This window comes from Suricata suricatta, chromosome 8, assembly GCF_006229205.1.
Source record: "Suricata suricatta isolate VVHF042 chromosome 8, meerkat_22Aug2017_6uvM2_HiC, whole genome shotgun sequence".
Lineage (NCBI taxonomy): Eukaryota > Metazoa > Chordata > Mammalia > Carnivora > Herpestidae > Suricata > Suricata suricatta.
This window is the reverse complement of record NC_043707.1, coordinates 88,246,243-88,265,350: the sequence shown is the minus strand read 5'-3', so window position 1 is coordinate 88,265,350 and position 19,108 is coordinate 88,246,243. Positions and strand designations below refer to the sequence as shown.

At 36.7% G+C, this 19,108-nt stretch overlaps 2 protein-coding genes across 2 annotated transcripts in view; both read right to left on the bottom strand.

Moving 5' to 3' along the window:
• Window positions 1-1,425: 1,425 nt before the first annotated feature.
• Window positions 1,426-3,912, bottom strand: INSL5 (insulin like 5; the record flags this gene model as incomplete). The annotated part of the gene is given in 4 exon segments (XM_029949562.1): window positions 1,426-1,529; window positions 1,532-1,622; window positions 1,624-1,658; window positions 3,783-3,912. Coding segments are annotated over 4 exon segments (360 nt in total), but the record flags the coding sequence as incomplete, so codon positions are not given.
• A 9,266-nt stretch (window positions 3,913-13,178) lies between these two features.
• The window catches only part of WDR78 (WD repeat domain 78), a 75,360-nt gene continuing 69,430 nt past the window's right edge, over window positions 13,179-19,108 (bottom strand). Inside the window, 1 exon segment of the mRNA XM_029949560.1 lies at window positions 13,179-13,418. Coding sequence (XP_029805420.1) covers window positions 13,368-13,418 — 51 coding nt within the window. The 3' untranslated portion in view covers window positions 13,179-13,367.

Here is a 19,108-nt window from a genome sequence, read left to right as displayed (position 1 = left end):
ACTGAAACTTAATATAATTAATTGTCACTGCTTCATCAATGGACATTCTTCCAGTGATACAAAAAAAAAAATCCCAAAACCAAAAATCAAACAAACAAAAAAACTACGTTCCTGGTGGTGAGGAATACATTGACAACCAGTGCAGTTTGAGGTAACTGCCTTGATTCGTACTAAGCAGCCTAAGTTTGAGTCCAGTAACACTTAGCTGTGTGACTTAGGACATGTTTGCCTAATTCCACTGAGTTTTAGTTTCTTTATCTGCAAAATGGTGATCAAGTACTGTCCACAATTAGGTTTCTGGCAACAAATATGTGAAATAAAATGTCTAAGAGCCACGCAAAAGGCTTTGACACAGTTTAAGTGCCCAGTATGTAACAGATGGACTTCAAATACAGACTGTAGTATTAATAAGACCAGCACCACAGATGAACAGATCTCAGTTTCTTAATTTCTAGCGGGAGAATACAAAGTCCCTTTTTTAAAAAAAAAATGCTTATTTTTATTTACTTTTGAGAGAGAGAGAGAGAAAGAGAGAGGGAGGGAGAGGGAGGGAACACAAGGGGGGAGGGGCAGAGAGAGAGAAAGGGAGACACAGAATCCTAAGCAAGCTCCAGGCTTTGAGCTGACAGCAGTGAGCCTGAGGCAAGGCTCCAACTCACCAACTGTCAGATCATGGCCTGAGGACCTGAGCTGAAGTCACAGGCTCAAACGACTGAGACACCCAGGTGCCCTTTTATCTCAGCAGTAGGAAGCAGTAGGAAGAAAACCAAAGCAGCCCAGATTATAGGAAGGAGCTTATTACTCAAATATTCCCTGGGTTTTAGGGAGATCTAACTGATACAGACATATTTCCATCTATCCTCAAGTAGAAGGGCTGCATATTAGGAAACATTTATTGGGCACTTAAAGATGTTTTGAGAAAAGTACTTGTTTCAACTCATATACTTGACCATGAACCAATGTTTAAATTCTCAGTTAATAATATACAGCAACCCCGAAGTTATGAGTGGATAGTTATTTCTGGTTGATGAGGTAAGATTTAATTTTTATTTTCTTTTTATGCTTATTTTTTTAACATTTCCCTACCATCAGCATAATCTGTTTAGTGTTTTAAAGTTATTTTAACATTTTTTCACAAGAAGAAAATCACAGTGAACTTGGTTAATGGCAGCTTTACTGCAATTTTCCACAGCGTTTAAAATTTCAAAGGATTAGTTAAAATTTGAAAAGAACAGTGCATTCACTTCACTTTGGCAAAGGGAGAAAATACACTTCATTGTGGTTTTAACCGTTGATCCACTACTTTAAGAAAGATTGCCTAGCCCAAAGCCATTATTTTAATGACACAATGTAAGTGTGAGCAGTAAAACACCCTGATTAAGCACATGCTCAAAGCTCTACCTTCATCGGGCATCTGCTCTTGTTTTAACAAAGAGCACGCACATCAGTCACGGAACAGCCATCAATGCAGCTTAACGTCTGTAAGTCTTGTCTTGACATCACTGAACACTTCTTTGAGCCCCAAAGCCCGTGGCCAGCTGTCCATCCTGAAGTCCCTCCACCCCTAAGGAATCCACCTTTGGAAAGTTTTGCGCCAGGCTTTCCTCCAAAACCTCATTCATGCTCTTTTGGGAGTTGGAAATAGTTTCCTCTCTCAGCTGTATGGAAGAGTCCTGACAAAGAAGGAAGGTTACTGCCAAGTTCTGCACTTGGGAACATGCATTGGGTGTTTTGAAAGGAAATTGAATCCTACCCATCATTTTCTTTAAGTATTGGTCTGGCTTCAGAAAGATTAGACATCCTGGGGAGAACTCAGTCATTTCCACCCTCCTGGATTTGCAAGGAGAGGAAACATGAGAGAGGAGAAGGGGGTGACAACAACTAGTGTCCCGCTGCCAACAAGTAGCCAAGTCCAAGCTCATCTTCTGCTGCACTGGCTACCTCTCCTTGTGACCAGCAGCCTCCAGGGTACTCATTGCATGCTATAAATAAAAAACACACAAACAAAAAGTAACCCTGTGTATGCCCTGGAAAGTCGATCAGTAAGGAAGTGAAGAGATTTAAACCTCTATGTCTGAAAACCAAAAGTGGTTCCCACTGCTATTGGAATGTTGTTCCCAAAGTCCTCCTTTAATTTAACTTCATTCCAACTTACTTATTAGAGCCTTAGCACACTGGCAAGCTCCAAGAAAACTTAACATGAATGAATGCTGATTAATAAACCAGTAATGGATTGAATAAATAATATATGAGAAAATACTCTGAAAAATACTCTGTGAAAGATTAAGTAAACTGTATTATGACGTCAGTGGTGTTAAAACAGAGCCTAGCACAAACATCAATTCAACTGCCCTATGTGTTTCATAGATATTCCAAATATATTCTCTCTAGTGCATTTTGGTTTGCTAATCCAGAGATGGATAAATTATGCTAAATCTGGTAAATTATGCTTACTCTTGAGATTAAAAGCCCTTTTTATATTTGCTAACATCTGGTAACTATGAACCCCTCAGTGTGGGAGTTCATAATTTTTCAAGAAATTAGTCCAACAAAATATGAAAACCGTGGATCATTTACCAAAGTCATTTGAAACCACACTGAAACTTTTACATTGATATATATGGTTACAACATTTATTATGTGATCTCATTTTCCTGTTTTAGCTTATTATAAAACATAACAAACACAATTAATTATTAAAATAGAACCTTAAATAAATTCTGCCTCATACTTTAATATGGGATTAGCAGAAAGAATTCCAGTTAAACATCTTGAATTGAAAGATGAAGAAGGGTGTCTGGGTGGCTCAGTCCATTAAGCATCTGACTCTAGATTTCAGCTCAGGTCATAATCTCACAGTTGGTGAGATCAAGCCCCATGATGGGCTCTGCACTGACAATGTGGAGCCTGCTTGGGATTCTCTCTCTCCCAACCTCTCTGCCCCTCCCCTACTCACAGCCATGCATGGACTCTCTCTCAAAGTAAATAAATAAACAATTTCTTTAATGTAGAAATGCAGTGAAATTGGTCCCCTCAGTATTTCTGAAACATTAGGTTCATTCCCACCTCAACATTCTGATCAAACAATTCCTATTGGAATTCCCACTAGGATTGAAGGCCTTCTTTAAACACCACTGCCTCTATGACACCATCATTTATTACAGCAGTTCACCGTCTTCTTTTTTCCACCTGAGACACTGTATAAGACAAAGACCTCAACTCTTGAAGCCAGATAGACTTGGTTTGCTCCCTAGCCACACTGCCTACCAGCTGGGTGAACAATTTTGTCCCCAGTAAAATGGTAAATTGTGGTAATATTACTTCACAGGATGCTTATCGTCAGACTGAATGAAATATTGCACATGAAACTACCTGGCACTAAGTAAGTGCTCAATAACAGATTCCTTCCTTCCATCCTTATTTAGCACCTGCCTGAATTCCAACTTATTATATTCTGTAATTCACATGTGTGAAATTATCCATGTGACTTCAACATGTCCCTTAACATCACATGTTTCTCTGTATTCCCCATAGCACCTGCCATAGACGTTGAGCTCATCAAAGTAGTTGTGCAATCAAATGACTACAGGCTGGAGAGTAAAGAAAGCAAGGTCTTTATTTTCTGAGAGGTAGCAAGCTCACTTCTTTTTCAACCCAAATTCAACTTGTTTTGATAATTGACTCCTTAAACTGATATAGAAGTGGCTTAGGAGTAATTAGAGAAATACTAAAAGAAGCCTAGAAAAAAAAATAAATGAAGGATTCACATGAGTTAATGTTACCTTGACTTTGAGGGATTCCTTGCAGGTGCCTTCTCTACCTGGAGCTAGCACAAATATAGATGACTGCTTTTATGTAGTCTAGCCCCCAGAGCTTCATAGACTCTGAGATGGCAAGTAGGACAGAAAATAGAAATAAAAGTTAAACTAGAGCCATTTGTTTTGCTGAATAAGAATCTGACATGGTGATGGGGCACCTGGGTGGCTCAGTCAGTTGAGCTTCCGACTGCAGCTCATGTCATGATTTCATAGTTTGTGGGTTCAAGCCCCACATCAGGCTCTGTGCTTATAGCTAGATAGCTAGCTCAGAGCCTGGAGCCTGCCTTTGGATTCTGTCTCTCCCTCCATCTCTGTCCCTCTCCCTTGCTCTTACTCTCTCTCTCTCTCTCTCTCACACACACACACACACAATAAATAAAACTTAAAAAAAAAAAAGATTCTGACCTGGTGAATATTGCCAAATCAAGTCTTGAAGTTACTTTCACACTTGTTCAATTTATACTAGCTTTCTCGACATTCTATTGGTCATAACCTCATTTTAACAGTATTTGCAAAGTATAGGTTACACTGTGAAGTTTTGATAATGTGCTTTTATGATTATTGCTAGTTCTTCAGTCACCTCTGACCACCATCACTTACCATTAGCTGCATCCATGAGGCAATAAATAGGATGCTCTCTCAGAAGACATCTGGAAAAACACAAGCTTTGGAAGTAACCAAGTAGGACTTTCAATGTCAGCCTTGTCACTTACTGAGTGACACAGGACAGGTTTTAAACCCTTTAAACTTTGATAAGCATATCTTTAGATTGAGAAAACCTATCTTGTAAGAGTTTTTGAGTATTGAAAGCAACACCTTCTGAAAGCCATGAGAAGGCTAACTTAAGAATTGCCTTTTGGGTGCCTGGATGGCTCAGTCAGTTAAGCTTTCAACTTTGGCTCAGGTCATGATCTCACAGTTCCTGAGTTCGAGCCCTGCATTGGGCTCTGTGCTGGCAGTTCTGAGCCTGGAGCCTGCCTTCGGATTCTGTGTCTCCCTCTCTGCCCCTCCTCTGCTTGCACTCTATCTCTCAAAAATAAACGTTTAAAAAATAATTAAGAAAAGCATTTGCCTTCTTGTGTTTTGATTTTGAATCTTTGTATCCCACTTAGATGATCTAGAATCTTAACCAAGATATTTAACTTCCCCAAGAATCCTTCTCTGTAAAATTTTGATAGTAACTGCTTCTTAAAACTAATGATATGAAGTGTGTCCTGCTTGACAACATAGACATTTTCATCCATCACCATTGGAATGGACTTGAAAACATGTTTCCTTTAGAAAACAGGGGACGTTCTCTGACTAGAATCTCCCTTGTTATCCTTCACCCTGTGACTTAGGCATGCATTTATCAATACATATTTTTATAACAGAAAGCTGAATACATAAACCCCCAATGAGCTATCTTGTAAACTTTCTGAAAATGCTTGTTCTGGCAAAGTTCTTACCTAAATTAGGAAAACTGGAGTTTGAGATCTTAAAGAATTATTGACTCACTTTTTAGCAAATTGAAAAATAATCGTTTAAATTGATTTCTCTGGTTGAAAAAAAATCTGTTCAGCCAGTGATCAAGATCATATCACCCATACTTCTTGTGGCATTGCCATTTTTCTGCAAGGAAGCCAGAAAATGGAATAAGAAAATCTATGCTCTGATTGAAAGCATTTTTGACTCTGAAAAATACATTTTTTCTTAAAAAAAATTGTTGCTTTCTCAATCTCTCTGGCTGCAGTATGGAGAATGGATTAAGAGGAGCAAGATTTGAGGCAGGAGAATAAAAAAAAGGCTTTTGCAACAATTTAGATGAGATTGTTTGCTCTCAACTAAGGTCATTGCAGAAAGGATGGGGCAGATGGCAGTATTCAAAAAAATAGGAGGGCTTGGTACCCATAAGATATTATGGATAAGGAGGCCAAAAATGGTACTTAGGTCTCTGGTTCATACAACTGGGAGGTAGGAGGAGAGTAATTTGCTAAGAAAGGAACATAAGGTGCAGGAATTGTTTTTACATCATATGGAGCTACCTTATCTTTCCATAGATCAACATTGCAGGTGAATCTGTCACTTATCAACTCCAGAGGGGTATCTTTATGATCAAGTCTAGCACACCCACATCATCAGCAATTATTTAGCCATTTATTACCAACTTCTTCCTTTCTTTGGAGACTTATCCTGGCCATCTTGATAATGCCAGGTATAACATAGCTCTGCAATAAACCTGTGATCAGTGGCTACGGGCTGGGCTATACAACCCAGGAGAGACGTATTCAGCCAAGGGATGATCCCTATCCTGGATGTCAGATACACTCTGGTACCCCTGACCTCTGCTATCACCCCTACTTTATCCCCCTGGGCTCAAAATAGTCTCTTCTGCCAGGTGTTAAGACTTCATCAGGGTTTACATTCATTTGGGATGCAAATACAAGGCCAGTGGGACCTGAGCTCATCCTGTGACCAAATGGAGGCAAACTAATCAGCTAGGTCGGTTTCCCAGATAAAAAGCTAATGCCAATAATGAAAGCCCTAGTTGTGGAGCTTCAATTTTGAGGACTTTACTTTTGCCATTTGTGAATTGAGAAAGTTGGACTGAATTATTTAAGGGCTATTTGAACTTGAAATGCTAAGTCTTCTTATAATTATCTGCTTCCTTTACTCTTGACTCAAAATCTTTCTATGGCTCAGCATTACCTGGAGAATAAAATCCAAACAGCCTGGCATTCAAAGCTCTTCACTCAGGTTCTCAAATATCACTCCTTCCACTTTTACTTGGCATTTAAGCATTGTGCATGATTCCCCAGTCCTCCCTCTCTTCCACCTTTAAAAAAAATTTTTTTTACATTTTATTTATTTATTTTTTTTTGAGAGACAGAGAGAGACAGCGTGAGGAGGGGAGGGTCAGAGTGAGAGGGAGACACAGAATCCGAAGGTACAACCGGAGAAAATAACCAAAATGAAAATGAATCTTTCTGTCTTTTGTCCAAAAGAGTTTGGTGCTTTTACCTCTAACTAGAGCATTTAATCCTTTTTATCTGGAGGTTGACATTTTCCCTTCTCATCTAGTCTGCAACTCAGTTTACTATCTGTGTGGCTTTAACTATGTAATTGTCTTCTCTGAGTGTAGTTTCCTCATCTGTGAGGAGATAGTAAATCTGCATTTTGTGTTGTTGTGAGGTTGGAATGAGCTAACATAAAGCATGTAGTATTATATGTTTAACAAATGCTCAAAAAATTAATGTGAAATGCAAGAGATTAGATATGCAATTTTTGGTTGCAACTAGCTACTATGGAAATCATTTACATATAACTCTTGATCTCAACACTATCCATAAATTTGCACTGCTCTGGCCTTTTTCCTTCCTTCATTCTTTCCTTTCCTTCTTGATTCCTTTCCCCTTCCACAAATAAGTTCTAAAATCAGAACCTTAGAAAACTATTTCTAAAAGTATTTTCTTTAGGACAGGAGTCTTTGAACATGGTCTTTGAAAAAAAAAATCCTATAGTAATGGTTCCTATTTTGGAGATTAATGATGCATATTATATATAAGGACTCAGAGAAGGCTTATAGTTTAGGTAACTTCTTTAATTTGTTGAATTAAATATTTCCCAAACTTATCCAACTCCAAAACATGTTTCACCATGAAGTTGACTAATATTTGGAATAGTTGTGAATTTCTAGGGGAGATGTATTTCCAGTTCTCTTCCTCTCAGGCACATGGTGGGATTCTATTTCCCTGTTCTTTAAAGTTGGATGTGGCCATGTGACATACTTGGCAAATAAAAGGTGAGTGGAAGTAACATATGCCACTTTTACTTGGCATTTAAGCATTGTGCATGATTCCCCAGTCCTCCCTCTCTTCCACCTTTAAAAACATTTTTTTTACATTTTATTTATTTATTTATTTTTGAGAGTCAGAGAGAGACAGCGTGAGGAGGGGAGGGTCAGAGAGAGAGGGAGACATAGAATCCGAAGCAGGCTCCAGGCTCTGAGCTAGAGGTCAGCACAGAGCCCGACGTGGAGCTGGAACCCGTGAACTGTGAGATCATGATCAGGCATCAACTGACTGAGCCACCCAGGTGCCCCCCTCTCTTCCACTTTGATGACCAACAGCATTTTTAATGGAACCTGGTCTCTGGGTCAAAACAGTATAGAATTAGGCCACCAGCTCACCTGTAATAAAAAATGTAATGTAAATGAGAAATAAATTCTTATCATTCAAAGCCAATTATTGGTTGTAGTAACATAATCTGACTTATCCTGACTAGCATAATTATCTTAAAGTTATTTACATTCTTAAAGGTGTAAAGAATGTTTATATGATCCAAGTTTTTAGACCAAAATAAAATCAGTTATTTGAACTTAACAAGTGGAATTAATTAAAATGTGCTCAATTTGATTGCTAATATGAAGTTCTACAATTAACATGCACCAAAAATCCAAATTAACAACCAAATAATGGATTGAATAAACATATATTTCATCTATAAATTGCTTAATAAGGAACTATGGTCACAAGAACATCCTGTTAGAGCAAGTTGGCATGAGTTGTAAGTACTGTCTGTGGATTTCTGATTTGGGAAATCAGATTTCAGTTTTGCTCTTTCATATCTATGTGACCTCAGGAAATACTTAATGTGTCTGAATCTCAGTTTCTTCATTTGCAAAATAGAGATAATAATGCTGACGTCATTAGGGTGGTTGTCAGGATTAAATTGTGCAGAGTATTATCAGAGTCTCTAGCACAAAGGGAACTTTCAATAGATTCATCACTCATGGTAATGATAAGGATCATAATTCTACCAAGTATTATCCTGTGTCATAGTGGCCTTGATGTTAGAATGCTAGAGTTTTAATACTAGTACTGCAGTTTCCAGTGAAGAGAGCTTGAGAAGGTAGTTTAACTGTAATTTGATTTTCTAATTTGTAACATGGAAAAATATCACAGGATGAAATGAAGCAATGTTAATTACAGCACTGATAAATTATAAAGTATGCCACATGTACTTATTTGATGATGGTGGTGATTATAAAATCACTCTGCAAATTTGTTAGCAAATGCTGATTTGTTTTTATTCATACTTGGTGCTTTTAGAGGGGGTTTTCATCGTAGGGCACCAGCTCTTCTTGGGAGTCTTTCTCCCTCTCTTTCTTGCCTGAAACCTCCTTGTGCACACACATTCATTAAATCATCAAGTCTCGCAGATTCGACTTCAGCTTTCTCTGTGATCCACCCATTCCTCTCTATCCCCTCTGCCATGATCTCAACTTTCATTTAGAGATTGCAACAGTTTTTCAGTTGGCCTGTATCTTTCATCAAGTCCTGGTTTACACTTTACACTACTGCCAGAATGACGTTTCTAAACATATGCGTATTTTATTACCTGCTTTGAAAACTCTTCAATGGCTTTCCGTTTTCCTTAAGAAAAAGTCCAACTTTTCTTCACACAGCCTACAAGGCCTTATGTGATGTGGCCAGTGTCTACCTTTACAGGCCCACAAACTCTCAGTGGTCCAACTCTACTGAAACCCTCACTGTTTGTGGAAAGTCCATGCGCTCTCACTCTCTCTTTCTTTCTCCGCTCTGTCTCTCTCTCTCTCTCTCTCTCAGAGAGGCCTTTGCACCTGCTGTTTTCTTCACCTAAAATCTCTTCCCCCCCTTCCTTAAAACCAGTCAACTTCTACTCACAAATATCAGTAGAATGGGTATTGAAATATCATTCATCCAGGTAACTTTTTGCATAACTTTATAGATAAAACTTCACTACTCACTGTAGTAATTTTTTAAAATTTTTAAATATTTTTTAATTTATTTTTGAGAGACATAGAGAGACAGCATGAGCAGGGGAGGGTCAGAGAGAGAGGGAGGTACAGAATCCGAAGCAGGTTCCAGGCTCTGAGCTAGGTGTCAGCACGGAGCCTGATGTGGGGCTCAAACCCACAAACCGTGAGATCATGACCTGAGCCAAAGCTGGACGCTTAACCCACTGAGTCACCCAGGTGCCCCTGTAGTAATTTTTAAGTGTTCTATCAGTAGGACTTTAAATGAGCAGCTAAAACTGTTTTTAATAATCTTATATAACAATTGATATTTGAAGCTTAATTTTATATAAAGAAGCTATTTTTATATTTTTGTCATTATTTAGAAATTTATTTAAGAACTCAGTAAATAGGGGTGCCTGGGTGTCTCAGTCAGTTAAGTGTTTAACTCTTGATCTCGGCTCAGGTCATGATGTAACAGCTCATGAGTTTCAGCCCCCATTGGGCTCTATGCGGGCAGCATAGGACTCCCTTGGAATTCTCTCTCTCCCTCTCTCTCTTTGCCCCTCCCCTGCTTATGCATTATCTCTTTCTGTCTCTCTCTCTTTCAAAATAATAAATAAACTTAAAAAACTCAATAAATAATTTAAGTATATATAATAACTTAAAAATTCAGTGAATTATTCTTAGTTTGTTATGATGTAAGATCCCTAAAATATCCTGGGATAGTTTTTCCTTCCTGGTATAGTAGCACCGCATCTTTCTTTTTTTTTTTTTTTAACTTTTTTAATGTTTATTTTTGAGAGACAGAGAGTGTGAACAGGGGAAGGGCAGAGAGAGAAGGAGACAACACAGAGCCCAACGTGGGGCTCAAACTCACGAACCACGAGATCATGACCTGAGCTGAAGTTGGCCGCTCAGCCGACTGAGCCACCCAGGTGCCCCTGCACTGTATCTCTCAGTAGTTGACTGTTCAGAGAAATACAGACATGGTGAGGGTATATTTTTCATGAGTTGTTCTGGATGCTACACAAATGTTTCATCACTTTAGAAAAAGCAGTGCTTATTCTGATGATTCATAACCATGTTTTATATGTTCCTACTTTAATGGGCATGTTCTGCTTTCAATTTAACCGAGGAATTAGGTTCATGTAAACTGTTAGCCTTTTAGTTTTATCACCCACTGAATATGCCAACCTAAGCAAATGAAGGGTAATAGCCTAGTAAATGTTCTGTAGATTTGAGGGTAGACATTGTAGTAAATCATGAACAAACCAGACACAAAGCCCAAATGTATAAAGGAACAAATGGGGTCATTAGCATGGTCTGTATCTCTTGCAGGAGTGGGGCCTTGGCAAAGACTTAGCCAGCTGCAAAGGGCAAAAATGTTTTTGGACAAAGAAGTAGAGATGTGGTTTGGGATAATCAGAATGAGAACTACTTACTTTGTGCTAGGCATTGTGTTAAGTACTTTATGTTGGAGGTAAACACCACCAGTCAGTGGAACACAATCTCAAAAGCAGCAGCAATATTCACCAAAAGAAAGCAATCATAAATTTGTTTTTAGTTTTTGTCTTGAGGGGGAAAATTAATTTCATATTGTTAGAGAACAAAGAAAACTATGACCCATGTTTAGCTGATTTGCAAGGCTGATTTTATGTTCTATTTGATTGTATGTTCTGCTTTCCACTGTTAAAATATTTTACCCTCAGTGATAAGGTATTTTGTAGGATATTAAGGAAATCACACTTAAAATATTAGATCATGTTTTAATATGGGGTATTCATGAAGCCAACATTTCTCCCATTAACTTGATCATTCATTCCTTCAACAAATATTTGTTGCAATAATTCTTCTTTGAAGGTAGTGTTCTAGGTGTTGGAGATACAGGGGTGAACAAAACACATAGTCCCTACCATCAAAAAGCTTACAGTCTCGGGGAGGAGGCAGACACCAATAAATCAATCACAACAATATTTAGCACAGAAGGTCTGAATCTCAATTCAGAAACTCAGGTGTCCAAGAAATGTACATTCTGACGTTCAGTTTCCAGCTCTTAGTCATCATTCCACCCAGCTGGCAGACACAAACAACACACACACAAAGTTAGTATCAGTCGCTCTCAGTTTGGTTGCTAATCTACAAGTATGGGAGAGTCTATAAGATCAGGAATGAGACGGGTGGAATGCAATAGCTTCAGTGCTTCAGATCGGCTGCCCAGGGTCTACGAATAATAAAGTAGTTTTATTTTTCTTTTAGTCTTGAAAATGCAAAAAATTTTGAAAGGTCAAAAATATATAATACAAAGAAACATATTTTTTCAATTGAAACAAGTTTTTATTTTGTTACACAGACTGTTATAGAAAGTCCAACCTTTCAGAAAGACAGAGAGGAACCACAGGGATTTACACCAGTAGGAAGCTTATTACCTAAACTCTCAATCCACCCCAAAACTACCTTGCTTTTGTGTAAAAGACGGCTCCAAAAAAACAGGTTGCAAGGAGGTTGGAACTTAAAAAAGACAGGTTCTACTGTTGCACAGACTCCCTTCCTAGTTTTATACACACTTTTTACCCCCAGAGATTTTAGTGAGTTTCGGATGCCTCTCCTCGCCACTTACAGCACTTTAGAAAACAGGACCTACTGTCCTATGGCCTCAGTTAACAAACCCCAGGACTTGTTCTAGCAAACAGCATGGAATAGGCTGGTCTCAGCCTGTTTGGAGGAGTTGTTGCCTCCTACTCTGCTATTTGCACAAGCTAGCTCTAGAACCCTTCATGAGGTAACATTCTGATGCCAACTATAGATCAAGGACTTTCTATTTTCTCTCCGAGCCCACTTAAGTCTGAGCTTAAAACCCAGAGCCAATTTGGGGCATGCAGAGGAGGGTGCCCTGACGTGTCCCAGATGAACTTCTCTCACTGAATCGGAAGTGTGAAGCCTGCTGGCTAAACGATGCAATTTTGACACTGGCTGTCATGTTGTCTGCTTGTCAGACAGTCTAACAAAGTTCAATAGCTTCAGCGTTCAAATCTAAGAGGATAAAATTCTGATTTAAAGTTGGGTGTGTAGGGGCGCCTGGGTGGTTCAGTCGGTTAAGGCTCCGACTTCGGCTCAGGTCCGATCTCACGTTCGTGGGTTCGAGCCCCGCATCAGGCTCTGTGCTGACAGCTAGCTCAGAGCCTGGAGCCTGCTTCCGGTTCTGTGTCTCCTTCTCTCTCTGCCCCTCCCCCTCTCATGCTCTGTCTCTCTCTGTATCAAAAATAAATTTAAAAAACATTTAAAAAAATTTTAAAGTTGGGTGTGAAAAAATAAAAAATAAAACGTAAATGAAGTTGGGTGTGAAAATTCAGTAGTCTCCTAACACTAACACATGCATAATTCATAAACTCTGGAAAACAGATCTTGAAAAGCAGTCCTGAAATTCTAAGAAACTGCATCTTGTAAAATTTTGGTTTAAGTCATTCTAATAATTTCCAAGCTTTGCTTCTAATGGAATAATAATTTTCTAACCTATTTGGAGATTCTGTAAGTATACATATATGGTTATATATACTTGGAATATAACTTAAAATATTAAGAAAATCCCAAAAAAACTCTTATAATTATCCTAGATCACATCTCTGAAATGAAAGTTTATTAAGTTTATGTTAAGTTGAAATGGAAGTTATACATCAAATATCATTTTCTAACATCAAAATCTCAGCTTACTGCATACAGATTGGACTACTGGATATTAAACACTGTTTCTTTTCCTTTAAACAGCAACAAGAAAAGATATTAGTAATGATGAATTATCCTGGTTGTTTTGACTTGGATCCAATCAAAGTAGCTATTACATCTCCCTGAAAAGAAAAAGTCAAACAATTACAATGCAATAAAATATAAATTAAGAGGCAAAGGAGTCTTTAAAATGCAATTTAAAATGTATTAGTTAGTGATACATAAAGAGAGCATCCATTGAGATTGTGAAAAGGAAATAAACCAAGGTAAGTTTAAATAGTAACAGTTACTTCCTAGTATAAACCTGCTTTTTCCAATGGAAGACTCTTAAGTCTGATAAACAATTATATAAGGATTCAGTTAAGGGACCATTTTTGGCAGCTCCTGTTTAGCCTTAATATTTAAACCTTAGTTTTCTCATCTGTAAAATAGCCTGTCGTCTTAATTATATCTTAAGCTCTTTCCTGAGCTTAGAGAGAGTGGACGATCTGAATCCCGAAATTTAATAACAATCTTATACTAAAGGAGTAAAATTTATATTTAAGAGGATGGAATCAAAGATGGTAGGTGAGTTTTTAAGAAAGATATTGCAAACTAAATTCTACACATAAAACTAATATTATACTGTATGTTTACAACCTGGAATTTAAATAAAAACTTGAAACAACAGGGGTGCCTGGGTGGCTCAGTTGGTTAAGCATCTGACTTTTGATCTCTGCTCAGGTCATGATCTCATACCTCTTGAGTTCCAGCACTGCACAGGGCTCTGTGCTGATGGCACGGAGACTGCTTGGGATTCTGTCTCTCCCTCTCTCTCTGCCCCTCACTTGCTTATGTTCTCACTCTCTCAAAATAAATGAATAAAATTTAAAAAACTAAAGTGTCATTCCTTCAGATTAGATGAGAATATTATTTAAAAACCTGAAACAATAAATAATAAAATAAAAAAATAAAGATATTGTGAAAAGATGGGAATTGGGAGCAAAAGACCAGAGTTTTCTCTACTACACAGTAAAGGTGATCTTAAGAAAATCACTGATATCTGGGAATCTTAGTTTCCTTGAATTGATAATAGAAATATTAACATCCACTTCTAAAAACTGTTATAAGAGCTGAATGAACTAATGTATGTAAAAGAGTTTTACAAAACTCTAAAGAGTTACAAACACCTTAAATGATATTATATAAGTCAGTCCTGTCTTTTAGCCTATACTAAGGATGACATTCCCCATTCTTCAGGTCCTGACACAAAATCAGTTGCCAAGCTGCTTCTCAAATCCATCTCTTTCTACTTCAGTCTCTCACTACTGTAATTCATTCACTGTTATATTCTTAGCACCCAGAACAGACCCTGTCACATAGTCCATACTCAGTAGATATTTGTTGAATGAAGAGTCTATATGTAAATACTCAAAGTACAGAGACAAAGATGGCAAACATTTATGTACTGAAACATAAAAATATAATTAGTATTCAGGAGTGCCTCTAGAAAAAAAAGTCACTTTGTGCAATGCCCCACTGGAATTAGCTTCTGCCAAGTACTCAAACTATAATTCTGTTCAACACAAGACTTGGGCCCCCAGCAACCAACCACATCACACCAGGAGAGGAGATGGTACTTCAACAAACAATAATGCTAAGGTCATGGTGAATCCCGTTGGCAGCTAGTTACATCACAAAGTTATCACTGCAAAGCTTGGACCTTATAGCTCTGTTCACACCAGGCATCAGGCTGATATTACCCTTAACCACAAAACCCTGGTTGGTAGGACAGGGCAGGAGCCACTGTTCTACTATGTCATATCACAATAATATTCTGGTCCTTGAATACATCAGGGAGCTGCCAGAGTTTCAGAAATTATTTTACTTAAAACACCTACAGCCCAAGGATCAAAGTTCCTCTCTTGCTGCACAAGAACACAGCAGGTGCTGAACAATATGGAGATAAATGGGAGTCATGGTTCTATACCTGTGCCTTGGCCCTTGGTGTATCTCCATGGCTTTTCTCCAGTGGGCCCTGCTCCAGCACACTTGGAGCAGGTGTTACCTGTACTTTGCCTTTGTGAAACACGTATCCCTGTTGGAGTTCCCTTTGTACCTGTCCCTAATCCTCCTCTTCCCTCATCCTTCACTTCCCAGAAGCAGACTTCATTATAAATTTGGTGTACATCTTTCCTATAGAATGAAAACATAAGCCTTCCAAAATTCTGATTCACTCTTGGTTAAAATTAATGGAGTAATTATAGGATATAATATTACTTGATAAGATATCTTAATAGGAAATAATGGTTTGACATTAATTACTTTGAGACTTCAAATTACTATTTGATTATTATAATTCTTCTCTGAAAAGCTCAGGAAGAGATGTATCAGGTAAGCTTGTGTTTGTAAGTTACTTAAAATCTGATTAATAGGCTTTTGTTGAATCTCCCAGAAGAATAACACTGAAGTTTTAAAATATAATGACCAAAAGCATAAAAAACATATTTGTATTTTAACAGAAAACTGTATTTATTAATGTATGGAATATATTTCTTACAAGAAAATTTTGCTCACCAGCATTGAAATTAATACACACACACACACACACGTTTATCAAAAATGTTCAGACTTTCAACTTAGCCTTCTGCTTGCAGAGCATACTGCTCAAAATAAAAGGTATCTCTAATATATATAATATATACATGTATTATATATACACACCACATCTTCTTTATCCATTCATCAGTCTATGGTCATTTGGGCTGTTTCTACAATTGGGCTATTGTAGGTAATGCTGCTATAAACATTGGGGTGCACGTATCCCTCCAACTTTTTGTTTTCTTTGGGTAAATACCTAGTAGTACAATTGCTAGATCATACGGCTCCTTTCTGTGGAAGCTCCATACTGTTTTCCAGAGTGGCTGCACCAGTTTGCGTAAAAAAGAATGAAATCTTGCCATTTGTAACAATATGGATAGAGCTAGAGAGTATTATGCTAAGCAAAATAAGTCAGAGAAAAACAAATACCATATGATTTTACTCATATATGGAATTTAAGAAACAAAACAAACAAGCACAGAGGGGAAAAAAAGAGAAAGGCAAATCAAGAAATAGACCCTTAACCATGAAAAACAAACTGATGGTCACCAGAGGGGAGATGAGCGGGGATGTCTGAAATGATGGGGATTAAAGAGTGAACGTGTTATGATGAGCACCAGGTATTGCATGGAAGTGTGGAACCACTAAACTCTACACTTGAAACTAATATGTTAACTAACTGTAATTTAAATTAAAAAACTTGAAAAGAAAAGGAAAAAAGATATCTCTCATTGATTCAAATCAAAGACAAAAATGAAATCTTTTTCTTGCACATTCCAATCTATATTCTATACTTTTACTAACTATAAACACATCCACTAAGAACACAGCTTTTATATTTGTGTTTAAATAATCTTACATAAATCATAACACATTGTACTTATCTTCCTCAAATTTATTTTTATCACTTAACACATTTTTAAGATTTATTCAAAATTTGTCATATTGCGACACTGAAATATATATTATTTAAACTTCTGTATTACAGTCACTCATGTAAATGTGCCATATTTTATTTATCTAGTGTTTCAGTGATGATCATTTAAGTTGTCTCCAATTTATCAATATAGAAACAAGGGTGTTATGAACATTCTCATTAGCATGTCTTTCAGACCTCTACTAACAAATTAAACAAAACCCTGGAAGATATTCAGAATCCAAACAGATAACATTTAAACATCTATAAAAACTGTAATCCTACCAGATAGGAAAAGCATAGTAATTTAGAATTTATGACACAGTAAATAAATAACTTGAAATCAATCAAGTGATATAGCAACACATTCAGGATTGTAGACTTCCATGAGAAGGCAGAGGACATAGGTAATAAGTAAGCAGATTTCAGGAGACATGGGCTGAGACCATTCCAGATGGAGGGCATGAACAGATCAACTATAAAGCAGGGCTCAGCCTGGCACCAAAGTAGTTAGGAACATCTCCTTAAATGTCCACACTTAATATGCATGTCAGCCACTGAGAAAATCAACACCAAAACTACTTGGAATGTTTTATTTGTTTCTTTATTGGCAAAACCTATATTTGCCCTAAGAAGAAGAAGAATTGTGTCTAGAAATAATGCAGCAAATCAAACCGATAGTTTTAATATTTTTGTTTTAAGGAACTTATAAATATTTGGTATTTTAAATATTTATTATATGTAAGAGAATTTGCCATTATTAGATTGTCTAGCAAATAAATTTGTGATTCTAATTTAAATGTGTAATTGGGTAATTGATTTAGACTTGTAATCATAGATTGAAATATTATTCATTTATAAAAAGCATTGGAATATTTAAGAAAATTTAAAATTCATCTTATTCAACATTTAAAATCTATTAAATTAATAAGAATTCCTTAAGTATCAGATTTGTTTGTCCATAAGACAATTGAAGTACTTAAAAGTCTATATTAAATTTATAAATTAAGAGGATTTAAAGAAATTTGTTACAAAAGCTTATTGAAAGTGTGTATTAAAATTTGCTAGATTTATAAACAGAATAATAAAATATATTATGTAAATTTGAGAACTTAAGGTGAACTAAGATTTTTAAAACAATTTTACAGCATATTTGAATGTGAACATTTTAAGCAAAAGTAAACTGAGTGATTATCTCCATGTACAAAAGAAACATTAAAGACAAAGGAAAAAAGGAAGAAACAACTCACGTAAATACCTTATACGTGTGTCCAAATATACATGTGCAAGACATTCTCTGTGGTATCACTGCCTTGTATGGTATCTCAATTCTGTTTTATGCAATCACTCTCTGAAGAGGCTATGCTAGGGGCGTCTGGGCGTCTCAATCTGTTAAGTGTCCAACTTCGGCTCAGGTCATGACCTCGCAGCTCCTGAGTTCGAGCCCCGCGTCAGGCATTGTGCTGACAACTCAGAGCCTGGAGTCTGCTTCAGATTCTGTGTTTTCCTCTCTCTCTCTGTCCCTACCCCTGTTTGCACTGTCTCTCTCAAAACAATAAAATAAAATAAAACATTAAAAAAAAGATGCTATGCTAATTCATGTTCCCAAAACCCTTGCATAAAAGCTCCTATTTCCCTACAATTTTTCTAATACTTAATATTGGTTAATATTTTCATTTTTACAAATCTAATCAGTTTGAACTGATATGTTATTTCAATTGTATATTTCTCCATTACTTGTGAAATTAATATTTCAGTCTCTCTCCTAGGATTTAGTATTTTATACATTTGCCCATTCAAAACATTGAATTGCCCTTATTGTGTAAAATTTATTTATATATACTGGATGTTATGTCTTTTATAATCTTAGAAATCTTGTAATCTGTTTCTTTTAACTTGGCATATGGAATCCTGAACAGAAAGTGTTAATTTTGATATAATAATCATAGAAAGAATACTTGAGGTTTATTTAGAACTTACTATGTACCAGTACCAGTTCTAACCACTTTGTACCTATTAACTCTTTTAATGTTTCTAACAACCTTTGATTCTGGTACCAAAATTATACCCATTTTACAAGTAAGGAAACGGGAAAAAAATTAGGAGATTTTTTTTTTTTTTTGGTGTTTTTAAGATCTGTCTTTGCCTTTAGAGCATTAAGACATTATCCTACATTTTCTTCTCATAGTTTATTTTTCAGACTTTAATTCACTTGTTCACCACTGTACAACATGTGAGATAGGGATCTAATTTTATTTTGACCCCATATTATTTTTAGAATTATAAATCTTAAATGGCTTCCTATTTTCTAGAAAA